This window comes from Carettochelys insculpta, chromosome 29 (genome assembly GCF_033958435.1).
Source record: "Carettochelys insculpta isolate YL-2023 chromosome 29, ASM3395843v1, whole genome shotgun sequence".
NCBI classification, from domain to species: Eukaryota; Metazoa; Chordata; order Testudines; family Carettochelyidae; genus Carettochelys; species Carettochelys insculpta.
This window is the reverse complement of record NC_134165.1, coordinates 1,409,596-1,428,785: the sequence shown is the minus strand read 5'-3', so window position 1 is coordinate 1,428,785 and position 19,190 is coordinate 1,409,596. Positions and strand designations below refer to the sequence as shown.

The following is a 19,190-nucleotide window of genomic DNA, read 5'->3' as shown; positions in this document are numbered from 1 at the left end:
CCGTTGCTGCGGCGGGCGTCCTGGGCCGAAGCTGGTTCTCACTTGCCCCTGGTGCTTTTCGACATAACTGCCCCCATGGAGCCTGTCCGGCCGAGGCCGAGCACCTGGCAGCCGCTGGCCAGGTAAGTCTGGGTGGGCGACCGGCAGCGGGGACGGCGTATGGACCGACTTCTGGGTTGCAGGCCAGGAGGAGGAGGTGCTGGGACCCCTTGTCCTGGGCCCGAGCCCCTGGCTGGAGCCCCCCACCCAGGGCAGAGGGAGAGGCCAGGCCCTGCCCGGCTCTGGGAGAGGCCTCCGCTGCCTTTAGCACAGCTGGAGCCTCCTGGGCTTTCCTTTCGCATGAGCCAGTCACAGACAGCACCAGGCTGGAGCGCCCTTGAGGGGCTAGTCCACAGACCGGGGCTCCTCTCTCTCCTTGGGCTGAGGCGCTCCCCCCGGGCTGCAGGGCTGTGATGCGCATGGGCAGCGTCTCCCCACTCCCCAGTAGGGACAGCCCGGCCTCCCCGGAGCAGTGGCAGAGGATGTGCAGCCGCTGCTCGGCCAATGAGGTTCACCATGTCCAGCTGGGAGACAGCAAGTTCCTGGGCCAGTACGAGGGCAAGAGCTTCACCTATGCCTCCTTCCACGCCCACAAGAAGTAAGCGGGGCCGGGGGGCGTGCGCCATGTGTGCACACACGAGTGAGTGCACCTCCTTGAGCTTGCACGTGCACAGAGGTGCTTGCACGGTGGTGCATACGTGTGCACGTGCTCACACTTGTGCTGCCATATATATACATGCACATTTGCACGTGGGTGTGCCCTTCTGCAGGCTTCCACGCATGCACTCTCGTGCCCTTGCACACATGTGCACAGCCTTGCACACCCTGAGTACACACAATGCCATTCCCTCACGAGCACAGTGCACGCTCACACCCAGCCGGGCCTGCAGCCTGTGGTGCCCCTTGTGCTCCGGGCAGGCTTGCACGCACCTCCCAGGTGCTGAGCCCCCCTCTGGGCTGCCGGCAGTTACGGGCTGTGCCTGATTGGTGTGTGCCGGGATGACAAGAACAACATCCTGCTGAACCCGGGGCCCTGCCACATCCTGGCCGCCTCCGACACCTGCTTCTACCTCAGCATCTCCAAGGAGGAGAACTCGGCCTTCATCTTCTGCCAGCGGGAGCAGCGGCACCGCAGCCAGCTGCCCTCCACGGCCTACCATGGCCTGACCCGCCTGCCCATGCACAGCGTCCTGGCCAGCATGGGTGAGCCCCCAGGCTACCTCCCCGCCCATCCCCAACCCCAGCCAATCAGCACCTGGCCCTGGGCCCCACCCATCACACCTTTCCAGCCAATCACCATCTGGTCTGGTGCATGCCAATACTCCACCAATCCCCAGCTGGTCCCCTCTTCCCACAGCCAGTCAGCACTCAGCAGCAAGCCCCACCCTTCACCAATTCCCCTTCCCTGGTTTGTCATATCTCAACCAATCACTGCCCAGCATGTGTTCTCTTCCCACCCCCAACCCCTAGCTGTCTCCTCAGCCAATCATCATGGGGCCGTACAAACTCCCACCAATCGCAGGCTAGCTTGTCTTTCTACCCTAGCCAATCACCCTGTGGTGCTGGGCCAGCCGCCCGCTGCCTTTTCGCACCTTCCCAGCCAATCACCACCCAGCAAGAGCCCACCACTTTTCCAGCCACCCCCAGCCAGCCTGTCCCACCTTCTCAGCCAATCAGCACTCAGCGTGAGGTCCACCAATCCCCACCCAGCCCTCTGCACCTTCCAGCCAATCCGCACCCCACACAGGGCTGATGGGACAGGGCCCGGCTGGTGGGGCATGGTGCCATGTGGAAGGAGTTTGCTGGGGCTCAGCTCACTCCCCCGGGGGTGTGCCATCAAATTGCCCCCCAGCTGCCCCACGCTGGCAGCCAGGACAGCTGGGCTCAGAGCCCTGCCCCTGGAGGATGCCCTGACCCGCGTGCTCCTGGCCACGCAGGGACGGTGGCCATGGACCTGCCGGACTCTGGGAGCAACCCGGAGAGCGCGGACGGTACCACGCTGGGCCTGACGGCCGACCCGGCAGACCGCGAGAAGCGCCGCAGCATCGCGCCCGTGCTGGAGGCGGTGGACGCCACCCGCAGCCCCATCTTCGACCTCCTGAGCGACCAGTCGGAGTACGAGGCCGCCCACTCTGATGACGACGCGGCCGGCGGCGGCGCGTAAGGACCTGCCCACCCTGCTGCTGGCTCTGCTCCGCAGAGCAGCCCCAAGCCCGGAGAGGGCCGGAGGGGAGCGGCCTCAGCACGCTGCTCCGGGTTGGAGCACACTCGGGTCTCACCCCCACCAGGTCAGGGCCCTGCCCCTCGCTGCCCCCATGAATTCAGGCCTGGATCGGCCCTCTCCCCACCACCCCCACCCCTGAAATGCTGCTGGCGGTATAGAGTGGCTTTCTGGCTCTGGAGCCCCCAACCTCCAATGCCCACCTGTGGGCCCTGGCGCGGGGACCTTTGGGGAGTCTCCATGCCCAGGGGCATGGGGCATTCACAAGGGAGACCCAGGAGCTCTGGGCTGCCAGGCTTAGACAGACACCCCTGCCCTGCAGCACTATCCCAGCCAAAAGGCACTGTTGGCCGGCGGGACACCCAGGCCAGCCTCCCCTTTTCCCTGCCCTCTCTCTCTTGGTCTTCCAGCTGGGTGAAGGGTTACCCCGCCAACACCCCCTACATCGGCAGCTCCCTCACCCTCTGCCACCTGGTCCAGGAGAAGATCCCCTTCTGCTGCCTGCGCCTGGACAAGGTACCACCCTGGGGGGCTGTGCCAGGGCCCCCCGGCTCCACGGTTGGCTGGGCCGCCGTGAGGCTATGGGTTTGGTGGGGGTCAGGCCTGGTGCAGGGTGAAGGGTGACTGCACCTACCTACATCTGGTCTGGGGCACAAGTGAGCAGAGGATGCGCCAAGCCCAGATCTATGGGCCCAGGAAGGACCAGGCTACTTCTGCTGTGGGTCTCCGGCAGCGGAGGGCTGGGTGGTGCCCTCTCCCAGCTGGGGGGCTTAACCCCCACAGTGCCAGCCTGGCCCTGGCACCGCAGGCCCCTGGGGGGTGACAGGTGCAGAGAGATGGGGGGTGATGACCCCATCTGCCCCCGCAGAGCTGCCACCACTGCCCCTACGAGGACGCCTGCGCCTACCGCTTCCAGAACAAGCTCATCATCGTCTCGGCCAAGCACGCCGGCAACGGGCTGTACAACTTCATCGTGCCGCTGCGGGCGCACTGCCGGCCCCGCAAGGAGCTCAGCCCCATCGTGCTGCTGCTGGAGAACCCGTGAGGCGCCTGCCTGGCAAGGGGAGGGGTTGGGGGCAGCAGGCACGCTGGGCTCCCCGCCACGTGTGGGCATGGGGCTGGGGCTGGGGGGAGCAGCTGGGGGGTAGGGCAGAGGGGGGAGGCTGTGGTGGGGGGAAGAGGCAGTGGGGCCTGGGCAGAGGAATGGGAGCCAGGGTCCCTCTGCCAGGCAGCGCTGTGTGGGGCTGCCCCATTTCCCTTGCAGACCCGAGGCTCATTTCCTGGAGGCCGTGTGCTGGTTCCCCCTGGTGTATTACACGCTGGGCTCCATCGACAAGTGAGTCGGTCCCCGGGGGGGCAGGCGCTGGTGGCGACGGATTCCGTGGCCCCAAAGAGCCCAGGGGTCCCTGTGGCCCCAGGCAGCGCCAGCTGGGCTCAGGCACTGGTGGGCAGAGCCCACCTAGCCCCCGCCGGCCCCACAGCAGCCCTGCCGGGAGGGGCTGGGGCAGCCGGGCCAGTGCCGCGGCTCCCAGCCTGCGCTGCTCCGGGGAGAGCTCACAGCCGGGGGGGCCTGGCGTGACGCTGCCCCTGCCCCCAGCCTGGACGACCTGCTGCGCTGTGGCGTGAGCTTTGCCGCCAGCGTGGTGGTGGTGGAGGACAAGGAGCACGCCAGCGCTGCCGACGAGGACCACATGGCCGACGCCAAGACCGTCGTCAACGTCCAGACGCTCTTCAGGTAGCAGGTGGGGTCGGGGCTGGGACCCCTGGGCCCCTCCCCCGGCCTTGGGGGGCTGGGAGGCAGGACTCCTGGGCCCCTCCCCTGGGCTTAGGGGGGCTGGGAGGCGGGACTCCTGGGCCCCTCCCCTGGGCTTAGGGGGGCTGGGAGGCGGGACTCCTGGGCCCCTCCCCTGGGCTTAGGGGGGCTGGGAGGCGGGACTCCTGGGCCCCTCCCCTGGGCTTAGGGGGGCTGGGAGGCGGGACTCCTGGGCCCTCTCCCAGGCCCTGCGTGGCTGGGCTCAGCAGCCGTCTGACCCAGCTGTGGTCCCTGGGGCAGGCTCTTCCCCAGCCTGAGCATCATCACGGAGCTGACGCACCCGGCCAACATGCACTTCACGCGGTTCAAGGCCAAGGATCGCTGTGCCCTGGCGCTGTCGAAGCTGGAGAAGGTACGGCCTGGCCGACCCCGCGCGCCCGCCCCCCGCGCCTGCTCACCCCTGCGCCCTCCCTCGACCAGTCACCCCCCTGCCCCCCGCGCCTGCTCACCCCCGCGCCCCCCCCTCGGCCAGTCACCGCCCCCCACCCCGTGGGACGTGCCATCCTCCCCTGGGACGTGCCAACCTCCCCCCCCACCCCGTGGGACGTGCCATCCTCCCCCGGGACATGCCAGCCTCCCCCCGCCACCCCGTGGGACGTGCCAACCTCCCCCCCCACCCCGTGGGACGTGCCATCCTCCCCCCCAACCCCGTGGGACATGCCATCCTCCACTGGGATGTGCCAACCTCTCCCCCAACCCCGTGGGACATGCCATCCTCCCCCGGGACATGCCAGCCTCCCCCCCTCACCCCATGGGACGTGCCAACCTCCCCCCCACCCCGTGGGACGTGCCATCCTCCCCTGGGACGTGCCAGCCCCCCCCCACCCCGTGGGACGTGCCATCCTCCCCTGGGACGTGCCAGCCCCCCCCCCACCCTGTGGGACGTGCCATCCTCCCCCGGGACATGCCAGCCTCCCCCCGCCACCCCGTGGGACGTGCCAACCTCCCCCCCAACCCCGTGGGACATGCCATCCTCCACTGGGATGTGCCAGCCTCCCCCCCCCACCCCGTGGGACGTGCCAACCTCCCCCCCCACCCCGTGGGACGTGCCATCCTCCCCTGGGACGTGCCAGCCCCCCCCCACCCCGTGGGACGTGCCATCCTCCCCTGGGACGTGCCAGCCCCCCCCCCACCCCGTGGGACGTGCCATCCTCCCCCGGGACATGCCAGCCTCCCTCTCCCAGGAACATGCTAGCCCAGAGCCTGCTGTGCTGGGGCCAGGGAACGGGCTGGCCACCCCCAGCTGCACTGAGATCTGCCCCTCCCTTTCTGCCAGTTGAGGGAGATGGGCACTGAGGGGGAGCCCAGAACCCCCCCGCTGACCCTCTCCTCACCCGACAGTCCTTCGTCAAGGATTACGTGGTCTCCATCACCCGCCTGCTCCTGGGGCTCGACTCCATGCCCAGCTCTGGCTTCCTGTGTGCGGTGAGTACCCTGCCAGGAGGGCCTGGCACCTGGCCAGGTGTGCCTGCATCCCTCTGCCGCCTCCCATTCATCCAAGCTAGCTTTCTGCTTTATGCCTCTGTACGTCCATCCAAGTGTCCCTGCACACAGCCCTTTGTCTGGCTCTCCATCCGTCTCCACACACAACTCCGTCTGTCCGTCCATCCCTCTCAGCGCAAAGCTCTCCGTCCGTCCTCCCATCCAGCCCTCCCTGTTTCCTTCTGAGCGATGCCATGGAGCGGGGCAGGGGTCTCTATCCTACCCCTGAGTTTCACGTCTGCGGCCTTACGCCCAGTCAGCTCCTAGGCACACAGCTGAGGGTGATGGGGGTTGAGCTGTGTGCTGCTCTTCCCTGGGGCCAGGGGTTTCTTTATTACCGGAGGCAGGAGGTGAAGCTAACAAGAGGACCATCTATAAATGACGTTAAGGTTGGTACAGTGACCCTGCAAGCGGGGCTGAGCCCTCCCGTTAAGCACAGGAACCAAAGGTTGGAATGAGGGTTCAGTGTTCAGAGCGGAGAGAGGTAACTCGTAATCTCCCGCAGGGTCTGTCGTGGGAACAGTCCTAGTCAACAGATTTGTAAATAACCCGCAGTCCTGGAGAGATTAGCAAATGTGGTAGGTCTGGAGCTTTCGTGGGTACAACCCACTGCCTCAGGCAACTGGAGCAGAGTCCGGGGTCACTTGCCACCACAAGGACCAGCTGATGAAGCAGATTAAGTTAAGTAGTCACAGAGAGCCTGGTCTGTAGCCTCACCAAACACAAGAGCAGTTCTGGAGCACTTTACAGAGCAGCAAAATCGTTTCTTAGGTGATGAGCTTCCGTGGGACAGACCCACTTCTTCGGATCTTTTCATGACACACATTAGGCCTGGAACGTCCTGTTTCCTGTGGGAAGTTACAGGACGAGTTACAGGCACCAACCCTGTGACATTTCAGACTTACAGTCTCGTCCAATCTGTGCTGATGGACCACTGCACATCGCGGGGTTTTTCCGAAATGTGACGCACGTCGTTCTCTACAGTTTTGGTGTCAGCAACACCTCAGTTACAACAGGTGACATCAGTAAGAAACAAGTCCGTTCATGTACAATTCTTTTGATCCAACCATGGGTTCGGCTCAATGCCTTTTGAGGCTCTGGCATATCTGGGTTAACCTGTGGCTTCGCTTTGCAAAACCAAGTTTTTTCTTTCCTCCTTCCCTGTGGGCTCAGACCCTGCTCTCCCTTGCTGGCTGAGTGTGTGGTCTCTGCTAACAATGGCCCCAGGGACTTTCTCCCTCCTAGTCAGTCAGATCATTTGCATCTACACAAACACTAATCTATTCATCTCAAGCTGCTTTCCGACCCTGAGACACAGATTGTCTACTTACCGTTCCAGGCCCAACCGTACTGCCTTTCCACTAAGCAGGTCAAACACAGCCCCTGGGTCATCACATTCATCACTGTTCAATTCCCGGGACGTTTCCACTTCAGTTGAAACAATTTGCAATCCGTGTGAAACTTCCTGTAAGCTGTTCCCCCTAGACCTTTCTAAGCTAAAGTTAGTTTCATACTTAATAGTAGAAGTCTGGCTGGGAGGGAGGGAAGCAAATCTCTTAACACATAAACTTCTGCCTTCTACAGACAGACATTTCTCCAGATCTCCCTGAATCGGCTCACTTGCACTCCTTTCAGTCACAGCACACAGCTGGCCCAAATCACCACGAGGCTTCTCTTCCTTGGGAGCCTCTTCAAGCGACAATTCCCCTCTGCCTGGCGTTCTGCAATCCCCTTTCAGGTAAATGGTGAGATTCACTTGAAAAAAGGTTATAGGGACTATCCTTCCCTTTGCAGCTTCCTGCACTGGCACAATGAATGTCACCTGGCTCGGCACACAGAAGGGCGGGATTCGTGTCCTCCTTACTACAACTTTCATGCTGTCATCAGGCACCATAATCAAATTACCTCCGTGCTCTCTTTGTGCCCTGGATGGGGTATCACCCTGCTCAGACAGAGTTGTCTCACCCTTTCCCAGCAGAAACAGGCAACATACAAACACCAGATGTGTTTGGTCTCTGGGATTCTCTCCTAAAATACAGACTAACAGGGCTAGCTGTCTGTCACGACTCTAGCTGGGTTCACCCGAACAGTCACAGAGAGGTGGCCGGGTTAGTCGGCAGCTTCACAAAACAACAAAGCTGTCCTGGAGGACCTCAAAGACTAACACGGTGATTCATTAGGTGATGAGCTTTTGTGGGACAGACCTGCTTCTTCAGACCTGGCAAATTCTGACCAGTTGCATTCAGCCAAGTTATGGCATCATGCTCCCTAGCAGGGACAAACAGGACTGTTCCCTTTCTGAGCTTCGGTTGTATCCAGAACCAGCCCTGGGACAGCCACACCATCTGCCACCAGCACAGGCTGGTAGGCGCTTTCTTCCACGGGCCTGCTGCTGCTGACTAGAGACAGACCGTTCTCTCTCTAGCTGCCCCCAGCCCCTCCCTCCTCTTCTGTGGCTGCCAACATGCACCTGGAAATGGAGCCATCTCCTCAGAAAACCAGCCACTCCCAGCAGGTGAATGGCTGGTCTACAAACAGTGGGTGATTACACTGCGCTCCCTTACGCAGATCATTCTCTTCCTAGTCATTCAGGTTCCCTTTCGCAAGCTTCATTAGCCAACACCATTACTAATCAGAAACTTCACCCATTTGCTTGTGTTGGGATTTCTGCCAACAGCCCATTGCTATCTGAAACTTTGCCCTTTGCCTCCCTTGGGATTTCAGCTTCAGTCTGCTCCAGATAAACTTTTTTCGGGCCATTGAGTTCTCCCTGTGCTTGATCTAATTCCAGATTCACTTGTGAGACATTAGACCCCCCTTGAGAGATCTCACTCAGAGACACACGGCACTTCTGCCCAAACAGCTCTCTTCCCCAGGCACACATGTAAAGACACCTCCCCTGGGTCACAGCAAAACTGGTTCAACACAGACAACTGTTCAGAGTCAGACATGCCCCCGAGGGTTGACAGTAGAATTGGTGAAACAATCAAATTACCCACATCAGTCACAAAGTGCTTGGTGCAGGCTGCAGCAGATAGAATAAGCTGTTACTATTGTCTCAAAAGTCTCTGGAGTCTGTCCTCTGTTAGGGTGGGTCAGTGATGGTTCTGGGCTCAGTTCATAGCAGAGGTGCTCGTGAAGGGGTGAGCTGGGGTGAAGACAAATGGAGGCACCTCGGGGTCCCCTTTATCCCCTGGCCCGAGTGAGGGACATTCCTTCTTCTCCCTGCCTGGGAGCACGTCCAAAATGGAGTCTGTCACAGGGGCAGGTCACCTGTCCAATGGCCTTTTTCGGGGAGTCTCACAGCCAAATTCCTGAGATGTGGATTGGAATCACGTGACGAAGACCCTTTCACCGTAGCTTTGTGATCTCCCAGAAACTAAAATTTCAGCTGCCAAAAGCCCAGTGCCACTACTTATAACTCCGCCTGTAGACAAACATATGCGCAGCACTGACAGGCTCCGCAAACCGCCAGCTTCCGTTAGACAGCTCACGGGGCACAAGCTTTGGTGGAAACCAAGGACGGTGGTGGCAGTGGTGGTTTGCATGCGCGTTTTGAAATCCAGTGATGTCGCACCTAGTTGCCATGGTTACAGAGGCCATGGAGGCCCATTGTGCACGTGCAAGACGTCATCCCGCGGAAGGTTTCCTCCCCACTGTGCACTGAGGCTGTTCCCAGGGAAACTCCTGGGCCCTCTCCCAGGCCCTGCGTGGCTGGGCTCAGCAGCCGTCTGACCCAGCTGTGGTCCCTGGGGCAGGCTCTTCCCCAGCCTGAGCATCATCACGGAGCTGACGCACCCGGCCAACATGCACTTCACGCGGTTCAAGGCCAAGGATCGTTGTGCCCTGGCGCTGTCGAAGCTGGAGAAGGTACGGCCTGGCCGACCCCGCGCGCCCGCCCCCCGCGCCTGCTCACCCCTGCGCCCTCCCTCGACCAGTCACCCCCCTGCCCCCCGCGCCTGCTCACCCCCGCGCCCCCCCCTCGGCCAGTCACCGCCCCCCACCCCGTGGGACGTGCCATCCTCCCCTGGGACGTGCCAACCTCCCCCCCCACCCCGTGGGACGTGCCATCCTCCCCCGGGACATGCCAGCCTCCCCCCGCCACCCCGTGGGACGTGCCAACCTCCCCCCCCACCCCGTGGGACGTGCCATCCTCCCCCCCAACCCCGTGGGACATGCCATCCTCCACTGGGATGTGCCAACCTCTCCCCCAACCCCGTGGGACATGCCATCCTCCCCCGGGACATGCCAGCCTCCCCCCCTCACCCCATGGGACGTGCCAACCTCCCCCCCACCCCGTGGGACGTGCCATCCTCCCCTGGGACGTGCCAGCCCCCCCCCACCCCGTGGGACGTGCCATCCTCCCCTGGGACGTGCCAGCCCCCCCCCCACCCTGTGGGACGTGCCATCCTCCCCCGGGACATGCCAGCCTCCCCCCGCCACCCCGTGGGACGTGCCAACCTCCCCCCCAACCCCGTGGGACATGCCATCCTCCACTGGGATGTGCCAGCCTCCCCCCCCCACCCCGTGGGACGTGCCAACCTCCCCCCCCACCCCGTGGGACGTGCCATCCTCCCCTGGGACGTGCCAGCCCCCCCCCACCCCGTGGGACGTGCCATCCTCCCCTGGGACGTGCCAGCCCCCCCCCCACCCCGTGGGACGTGCCATCCTCCCCCGGGACATGCCAGCCTCCCTCTCCCAGGAACATGCTAGCCCAGAGCCTGCTGTGCTGGGGCCAGGGAACGGGCTGGCCACCCCCAGCTGCACTGAGATCTGCCCCTCCCTTTCTGCCAGTTGAGGGAGATGGGCACTGAGGGGGAGCCCAGAACCCCCCCGCTGACCCTCTCCTCACCCGACAGTCCTTCGTCAAGGATTACGTGGTCTCCATCACCCGCCTGCTCCTGGGGCTCGACTCCATGCCCAGCTCTGGCTTCCTGTGTGCGGTGAGTACCCTGCCAGGAGGGCCTGGCACCTGGCCAGGTGTGCCTGCATCCCTCTGCCGCCTCCCATTCATCCAAGCTAGCTTTCTGCTTTATGCCTCTGTACGTCCATCCAAGTGTCCCTGCACACAGCCCTTTGTCTGGCTCTCCATCCGTCTCCACACACAACTCCGTCTGTCCGTCCATCCCTCTCAGCGCAAAGCTCTCCGTCCGTCCTCCCATCCAGCCCTCCCTGTTTCCTTCTGAGCGATGCCATGGAGCGGGGCAGGGGTCTCTATCCTACCCCTGAGTTTCACGTCTGCGGCCTTACGCCCAGTCAGCTCCTAGGCACACAGCTGAGGGTGATGGGGGTTGAGCTGTGTGCTGCTCTTCCCTGGGGCCAGGGGTTTCTTTATTACCGGAGGCAGGAGGTGAAGCTAACAAGAGGACCATCTATAAATGACGTTAAGGTTGGTACAGTGACCCTGCAAGCGGGGCTGAGCCCTCCCGTTAAGCACAGGAACCAAAGGTTGGAATGAGGGTTCAGTGTTCAGAGCGGAGAGAGGTAACTCGTAATCTCCCGCAGGGTCTGTCGTGGGAACAGTCCTAGTCAACAGATTTGTAAATAACCCGCAGTCCTGGAGAGATTAGCAAATGTGGTAGGTCTGGAGCTTTCGTGGGTACAACCCACTGCCTCAGGCAACTGGAGCAGAGTCCGGGGTCACTTGCCACCACAAGGACCAGCTGATGAAGCAGATTAAGTTAAGTAGTCACAGAGAGCCTGGTCTGTAGCCTCACCAAACACAAGAGCAGTTCTGGAGCACTTTACAGAGCAGCAAAATCGTTTCTTAGGTGATGAGCTTCCGTGGGACAGACCCACTTCTTCGGATCTTTTCATGACACACATTAGGCCTGGAACGTCCTGTTTCCTGTGGGAAGTTACAGGACGAGTTACAGGCACCAACCCTGTGACATTTCAGACTTACAGTCTCGTCCAATCTGTGCTGATGGACCACTGCACATCGCGGGGTTTTTCCGAAATGTGACGCACGTCGTTCTCTACAGTTTTGGTGTCAGCAACACCTCAGTTACAACAGGTGACATCAGTAAGAAACAAGTCCGTTCATGTACAATTCTTTTGATCCAACCATGGGTTCGGCTCAATGCCTTTTGAGGCTCTGGCATATCTGGGTTAACCTGTGGCTTCGCTTTGCAAAACCAAGTTTTTTCTTTCCTCCTTCCCTGTGGGCTCAGACCCTGCTCTCCCTTGCTGGCTGAGTGTGTGGTCTCTGCTAACAATGGCCCCAGGGACTTTCTCCCTCCTAGTCAGTCAGATCATTTGCATCTACACAAACACTAATCTATTCATCTCAAGCTGCTTTCCGACCCTGAGACACAGATTGTCTACTTACCGTTCCAGGCCCAACCGTACTGCCTTTCCACTAAGCAGGTCAAACACAGCCCCTGGGTCATCACATTCATCACTGTTCAATTCCCGGGACGTTTCCACTTCAGTTGAAACAATTTGCAATCCGTGTGAAACTTCCTGTAAGCTGTTCCCCCTAGACCTTTCTAAGCTAAAGTTAGTTTCATACTTAATAGTAGAAGTCTGGCTGGGAGGGAGGGAAGCAAATCTCTTAACACATAAACTTCTGCCTTCTACAGACAGACATTTCTCCAGATCTCCCTGAATCGGCTCACTTGCACTCCTTTCAGTCACAGCACACAGCTGGCCCAAATCACCACGAGGCTTCTCTTCCTTGGGAGCCTCTTCAAGCGACAATTCCCCTCTGCCTGGCGTTCTGCAATCCCCTTTCAGGTAAATGGTGAGATTCACTTGAAAAAAGGTTATAGGGACTATCCTTCCCTTTGCAGCTTCCTGCACTGGCACAATGAATGTCACCTGGCTCGGCACACAGAAGGGCGGGATTCGTGTCCTCCTTACTACAACTTTCATGCTGTCATCAGGCACCATAATCAAATTACCTCCGTGCTCTCTTTGTGCCCTGGATGGGGTATCACCCTGCTCAGACAGAGTTGTCTCACCCTTTCCCAGCAGAAACAGGCAACATACAAACACCAGATGTGTTTGGTCTCTGGGATTCTCTCCTAAAATACAGACTAACAGGGCTAGCTGTCTGTCACGACTCTAGCTGGGTTCACCCGAACAGTCACAGAGAGGTGGCCGGGTTAGTCGGCAGCTTCACAAAACAACAAAGCTGTCCTGGAGGACCTCAAAGACTAACACGGTGATTCATTAGGTGATGAGCTTTTGTGGGACAGACCTGCTTCTTCAGACCTGGCAAATTCTGACCAGTTGCATTCAGCCAAGTTATGGCATCATGCTCCCTAGCAGGGACAAACAGGACTGTTCCCTTTCTGAGCTTCGGTTGTATCCAGAACCAGCCCTGGGACAGCCACACCATCTGCCACCAGCACAGGCTGGTAGGCGCTTTCTTCCACGGGCCTGCTGCTGCTGACTAGAGACAGACCGTTCTCTCTCTAGCTGCCCCCAGCCCCTCCCTCCTCTTCTGTGGCTGCCAACATGCACCTGGAAATGGAGCCATCTCCTCAGAAAACCAGCCACTCCCAGCAGGTGAATGGCTGGTCTACAAACAGTGGGTGATTACACTGCGCTCCCTTACGCAGATCATTCTCTTCCTAGTCATTCAGGTTCCCTTTCGCAAGCTTCATTAGCCAACACCATTACTAATCAGAAACTTCACCCATTTGCTTGTGTTGGGATTTCTGCCAACAGCCCATTGCTATCTGAAACTTTGCCCTTTGCCTCCCTTGGGATTTCAGCTTCAGTCTGCTCCAGATAAACTTTTTTCGGGCCATTGAGTTCTCCCTGTGCTTGATCTAATTCCAGATTCACTTGTGAGACATTAGACCCCCCTTGAGAGATCTCACTCAGAGACACACGGCACTTCTGCCCAAACAGCTCTCTTCCCCAGGCACACATGTAAAGACACCTCCCCTGGGTCACAGCAAAACTGGTTCAACACAGACAACTGTTCAGAGTCAGACATGCCCCCGAGGGTTGACAGTAGAATTGGTGAAACAATCAAATTACCCACATCAGTCACAAAGTGCTTGGTGCAGGCTGCAGCAGATAGAATAAGCTGTTACTATTGTCTCAAAAGTCTCTGGAGTCTGTCCTCTGTTAGGGTGGGTCAGTGATGGTTCTGGGCTCAGTTCATAGCAGAGGTGCTCGTGAAGGGGTGAGCTGGGGTGAAGACAAATGGAGGCACCTCGGGGTCCCCTTTATCCCCTGGCCCGAGTGAGGGACATTCCTTCTTCTCCCTGCCTGGGAGCACGTCCAAAATGGAGTCTGTCACAGGGGCAGGTCACCTGTCCAATGGCCTTTTTCGGGGAGTCTCACAGCCAAATTCCTGAGATGTGGATTGGAATCACGTGACGAAGACCCTTTCACCGTAGCTTTGTGATCTCCCAGAAACTAAAATTTCAGCTGCCAAAAGCCCAGTGCCACTACTTATAACTCCGCCTGTAGACAAACATATGCGCAGCACTGACAGGCTCCGCAAACCGCCAGCTTCCGTTAGACAGCTCACGGGGCACAAGCTTTGGTGGAAACCAAGGACGGTGGTGGCAGTGGTGGTTTGCATGCGCGTTTTGAAATCCAGTGATGTCGCACCTAGTTGCCATGGTTACAGAGGCCATGGAGGCCCATTGTGCACGTGCAAGACGTCATCCCGCGGAAGGTTTCCTCCCCACTGTGCACTGAGGCTGTTCCCAGGGAAACTGAGGCACCCACCTGGGGTTACTGCAGGACAGTAGGAAACGCCACGACCGAACCGGGAATAAAATTGTCACCAACCCCCTTTGTCACATCCTAGGGCACCCTCAGATGTGTTAGTGTTGGCAACAGAAATGCTCACGCTCTGGAACAGCTGCCGCACGAGGAGCTGTTAATAAGTCTGGGCATTGCTGTGTGAAAGAGGGTGAGTGAGGGCTGTAAAATCAAGGCCGGACAGGGGAAGCAGATAGCAAGCTGTAATTTGCCCTGCTCTGTCACACAGGGCTGGGTGGGTGTGAACAGGACGAGTAGGCAGCAGATTTACCACAAACACAAGATGGTATTTATGGTCCCCTGTGCTGCTCTGCCAGCGGGTGCTCTGACGGCCAGGGCAGTAGCAGGCTCCCACTGAGAACTGGAAAAGCTCCTGGCGGGTTGGTCCCTCCAAGGCGGTTAGCCAGGGCTGCTCCCCCTCGCCCCGCTTTGCCAGCTGCTGGGAATGGGTGCCAGGGCAGTGTTCCCTGTAAGCCGGGTGCTGGGGGGGTTGCCCTGGAGAGAGACAGGTGCCACAGCTGACTAGCAGAGCTCCCCCAGCCGGCAGCATGTGCGTCTAGGCTGGTGCACCTCTGCACACGCCTCAGGGCACAGCTGCACATTTGTTCTGCACAGAGACGAGGCTGGAGGGAGCGCAGGTGACAGGGAGGGGCCCCACATGTTCCCTCTGGGGCGCCAGGACCCTGGGCTGGATGGGCCTCGGGCCCAACCCCGTCCACTCCCCTACAGAACCAGCTGGAGCGCCTGAGCCCCGGCTGTGCCCAGGGCCTCTCCCTGCAGGGCGAGGAACGTGGGAGGGGGTACGCACCGTGCCCTCGTGGCTCCGGGACGAGCCAGGGCCTCCAAGCAGGATGGTGCTGGAGCTGAGGGCGCCCACGTTTAGTTCATTTTCTTTTGCACAGGAGCGGGTGGGGGTGCGGCTCTCAGCACCGCGCTCTTCTCGCGTGCCAAGGGAGCCTCGGGGACTGCCACCACCAGCCCATCCCCACGAACGGCAGCCTGGGGCCATTCCCCCAGGCACCTTCTGTACGTAGGACCCACCGCAGCCCTCCGTCCGCCTGTCCTTCCACCCCACCGCAGCCAGCCGGGCGTCTGTCCTCCCACCGCAGCCGCCCGGCTGGCCAGCTGTCTGTCCTCCCACCCCACTGCAGCCCTCCCGCTGTCTGTCCTGCCACCGCAGCCCTCCTTCCAGCCGTCCGGCTGTCCTCCCACCCCACCGCAGCCTTCCGTCTGTCTGTCCTCCCACCCCACCGCAGCCTTCCGTCTGTCTGTCCTTCCACCCTACCGCAGCCAGCCAGTCGTCTGTCCTCCCACCCCACCGCAGCCCTCCTTCCAGCCGTCCGGCTGTCCTCCCACCCCACCGCAGCCTTCCGTCTGTCTGTCCTCCCACCCCACCGCAGCCTTCCGTCTGTCTGTCCTTCCACCCTACCGCAGCCAGCCAGTCGTCTGTCCTCCCACCCCACCGCAGCCCTCCTTCCAGCCGTCCGGCTGTCCTCCCACCCCACCGCAGCCTTCCGTCTGTCTGTCCTTCCACCCCACCGCAGCCTTCCGTCTGTCTGTCCTTCCACCCTACCGCAGCCAGCCAGTCGTCTGTCCTCCCACCCCACCGCAGCCCTCCGGCCAGCCAGCTGTCTGCCCCTCCACCCCACTGCAGTCCTTTGGCCGTGCGCCCGGTTCGACACTTCCACCACACAGTTCACCTCATTTAGCTGTTTGACGACCTTGAAGGGCCCATCCCAGGCCGCTTGCAGCTTGTTCCGCCGCACGGGTACAAGGACCATCACTTGGTCCCCAGTGTCATAGGTTCAGGCCTGGGCGTTACGGTCATACCAGACCTTTTGCTTCCTTTGGGCCCTGGAGAGGTTCTCCCTGGCCAGGCCCATGAGCTCGGTGAGTTTTTCCCGGAAGGTCAGTACATACTGTACCACTGACTCCCCTTCAGGAGAGGCCGTCCCCTCCCACTCTTCTCTGAGGAAGTCCAGGGTTCCCCGTACCCTCCTTCCGTACAGCAGCTCAAACGGGGAGAACCCCGTGGATTCCTGGGGCACCTCCCTGTGTGCAAACAGCAGGTGGGGTAAGTACTTGTCCCAGTCTTGGGGGTGCTGATTCATGAAGATTCTCAGCATCTGCTCGAGAGCCCCATTGAACCTCTCCACCAGCCCATTGGTCTGCGGGTGGTAGGCTGTGGCCCAGGTGTGCCGGACCCCACACTTGTCCCACAAGCTTTGCAGCAGGGCTGACATGAAGTTGGACTCCTGATCCGTGAGGACCTCCTCAGGGAACCCCACTCTGCTGAAAATGGAAAGCAGTGCATCCGCCACGGTGTCAGCTTCGATAGAGGTCAAGGCCACAGCTTCTGGGTATCGCGTGGCAAAATCTACCACCACCAAGATATATTTCTTCCCAGAATGTGTTGCCTTGCTGAAGGGCCCCCCTATGTCCATAGCCACTTTCTGGAAAGGCTCCTCTATGATGGGCAGTGGCCTCAGGGCAGCTTTCCCCTTGTCCTGGGTCTTCCCCACCCTCTGGCAGGGATCGCAGGACAGGCAATACAGACGGACAGCTGCAAAGATCCCGGGCCAGAAAAAGTTCTGTAGCAACTTCTCCTGGTGTGGTGGATCCCCTGGTGTCCTGCGAGCGGGACATCATGGGCTAGGTACAGCAGCCTGCGCCGGTACTTTTGGGGGACCACCAGCTGCCTCTGGACCTCCCATGGCTCCGCTTTGCTTCTGGGAACCCATTCCCAGTACAGGAATCCTTTTTCCCACAGGAATCTCTCCCTGCAGCCCTCCCCCAGCTGTGGAGCTGGGCTGAGACTGGCCAGTTCCCTCAGCTTCTGCAAGGAGGGGTCTCTCTGCTGCTCTGCCTGGAACTCTTTGGCCCAAGCAGAGGCGGAAACCACTTCCCCTTCTCTGCCTGGCTCCAGAACCACCGGCCTGTGAGATCTGTTTTTGGGGGCCCCCTTTTTCTCAAGGTTGGCCCCTGAGGCTTCCGTGGCTTTGGCGGGGTATCTACCCTCGAACCTGGGGAACGCACCCCTCATTTCCTTTGGCTGCGGGTCAGGACCAGGGCACGAGGGCATTCACCTGGCCAGTTCTCCAGATCACCCCCCATCAGTACATCCACCGGCAAATGGCTGTGCACGCCCACCTCCCTGGGGCCTTCCTTGTCCCCCCATTTCAGGTGCACCCTCGCCATGGGCACCTTGAAAGGGTGTGATGGAGTGGGGGGGGTGCATGTGTGAGTCAGGCTGGATGTCCGAGGCAAGCAGCAGCTCCCAGTGGCTAAGGATAACCCTAGGGCTACAACTGGCAGATAACACCTCTGCCTAAACAAAGAGCAGGAAGGAGCTAAGCTGGGTTTTTGAATCGGGGGCGGCAGTTAGAGGCGAGGAAAAGGGAGAGCTGGAAGGCAGCCAGCCTGAGGAGGGGGAAAGCTACACCCCAGAGGGACACCCCTCGGGGTCTTCCCCCCAGGACAGGTTGGAAGGACTGTCTCTGGCGGCTATGCTGTTGCTTCTGTGAGAAACTGGACATCTGTTGCCTAATAAACCTGCTGTTGTGCCTGCTAAGTGAGAGTCTCTCCTGCCAGCGGACGGGGTGCAGTGCAGGGGGACCCCTGAACCCCATCACACTGGTGTCAGAAGTGGGATGCACTGCACCCACGGATGAGCTCCCAGCAGTGGCTGACTGAGCACCAGAGAAGGAAGGAGTCTCACAAGAGTCAGAGGGAGAACAGAGCCATTCCTGCAGCTGCTGCTGGTGAGTGAATACCCCGGGAAATAGCGGGGAGATGGATTATACCCGACTCCTGAAGGCAGAGCTAGCGGGGCTGTGCAGAGAGAGGGGCCTGACCGTGGGGAAGGCGACCAAGGCCCAGCTGATTGCACAGCTGGAAGAGAATGACCGATCCGGGGGGGCAGAGCCTGTCCCGGCAAAAAGTGGCCGGTCAGCCTCGGGAAGCATTTCGGATTCTCCGACAGGAGCGGGGGCTCGACGCCGTCAGACAGACGCGGTGCCCGCCAGGTCGCGCTCAGCTAGCGGTGGTCCATCGCGGGCAGAGTCCCCCACCACAGAGCTGCAACGGCTGGAACTCGAGGTGAAATTAAAGGAACTGGAGCACCAGGAACGGGAAAGAGAGCGTGAGCGACAGGAACGAGAAAAAGAGCGTGAGCGCCAGGAACGAGAAAGAGAGCGTGAGCACGAGCGCCAGGAACGAGAAAGAGAGCGTGAGCACGAGCGCCAGCTACAAGAGACACAGCGGGAGGAGAAAGAACGAGAACGGAAGGAGAAAGAGCGAGAGCGTGAGGAGAGAGAGCGAGAGCGGGAGCATGAGCGAACCATGGCAGAGGCGAGACGCCAAGAGGCCCCAGCTGCGGTGAGCGGGGAGAGGGCCAGACGGCTCGGGGTGGCCAGTCACTTGGAGACGCGTGTGCTGGCCCAGTGTCAGGACCCAGGGGACATGGACGAGTTCCTTACCGCCTTCGAGCGAGCCTGTGAGTTGCATGAGGTTCCCCCAGATGAGTGGCTCCGGCACCTCACCCCCTTGCTGGGCCGGAAGGGCGCAGCGGTGCTCAGCCAGCTCGTGGGGCTGCAGCCTGGGGACTATGAACGGTTCAAACAGGCCCTGCTGCATAAGTTCGGGCTGACTCCGGAGATGTACAAGAAGAAGTTCCAGGAGGCGCAGAAGAGGCCAGAGGAAACCCACGTAGATACAACTGCCCGCCTGAAGCAATACTACCAGAAGTGGGCATTCGGAATGGAAGTCCAGTCCGTAGAGGACCTGATCGAGCTGGCGGTCGTGGAGCGATTCTACGAAATGTGCGCACCTGACCTGAGGGTGTGGCTCGTGGACCGGAAGCCAGGGGACTCGCATGATGCAGGAAAACTGGCAGATGACTTC

General features: G+C 60.4%; 1 protein-coding gene across 1 annotated transcript in view; it reads left to right on the top strand.

Annotated features, from left to right (window-relative positions):
* The window catches only part of LOC142003310 (potassium channel subfamily T member 2-like), a 57,437-nt gene that overhangs the window by 28,482 nt on the left and 9,765 nt on the right, over positions 1–19,190 (top strand). Inside the window, exons 16-26 of the mRNA XM_074980149.1 lie at positions 488–637; positions 1,007–1,242; positions 1,977–2,199; positions 2,671–2,776; positions 3,129–3,301; positions 3,525–3,596; positions 3,858–3,995; positions 4,314–4,425; positions 5,415–5,498; positions 9,152–9,425; positions 10,415–10,498. Of these exons, the coding sequence (XP_074836250.1) occupies positions 488–637; positions 1,007–1,242; positions 1,977–2,199; positions 2,671–2,776; positions 3,129–3,301; positions 3,525–3,596; positions 3,858–3,995; positions 4,314–4,425; positions 5,415–5,498; positions 9,152–9,425; positions 10,415–10,498 (1,652 nt within the window). The remainder of the gene's footprint in view (positions 1–487; positions 638–1,006; positions 1,243–1,976; positions 2,200–2,670; positions 2,777–3,128; positions 3,302–3,524; positions 3,597–3,857; positions 3,996–4,313; positions 4,426–5,414; positions 5,499–9,151; positions 9,426–10,414; positions 10,499–19,190) is intronic.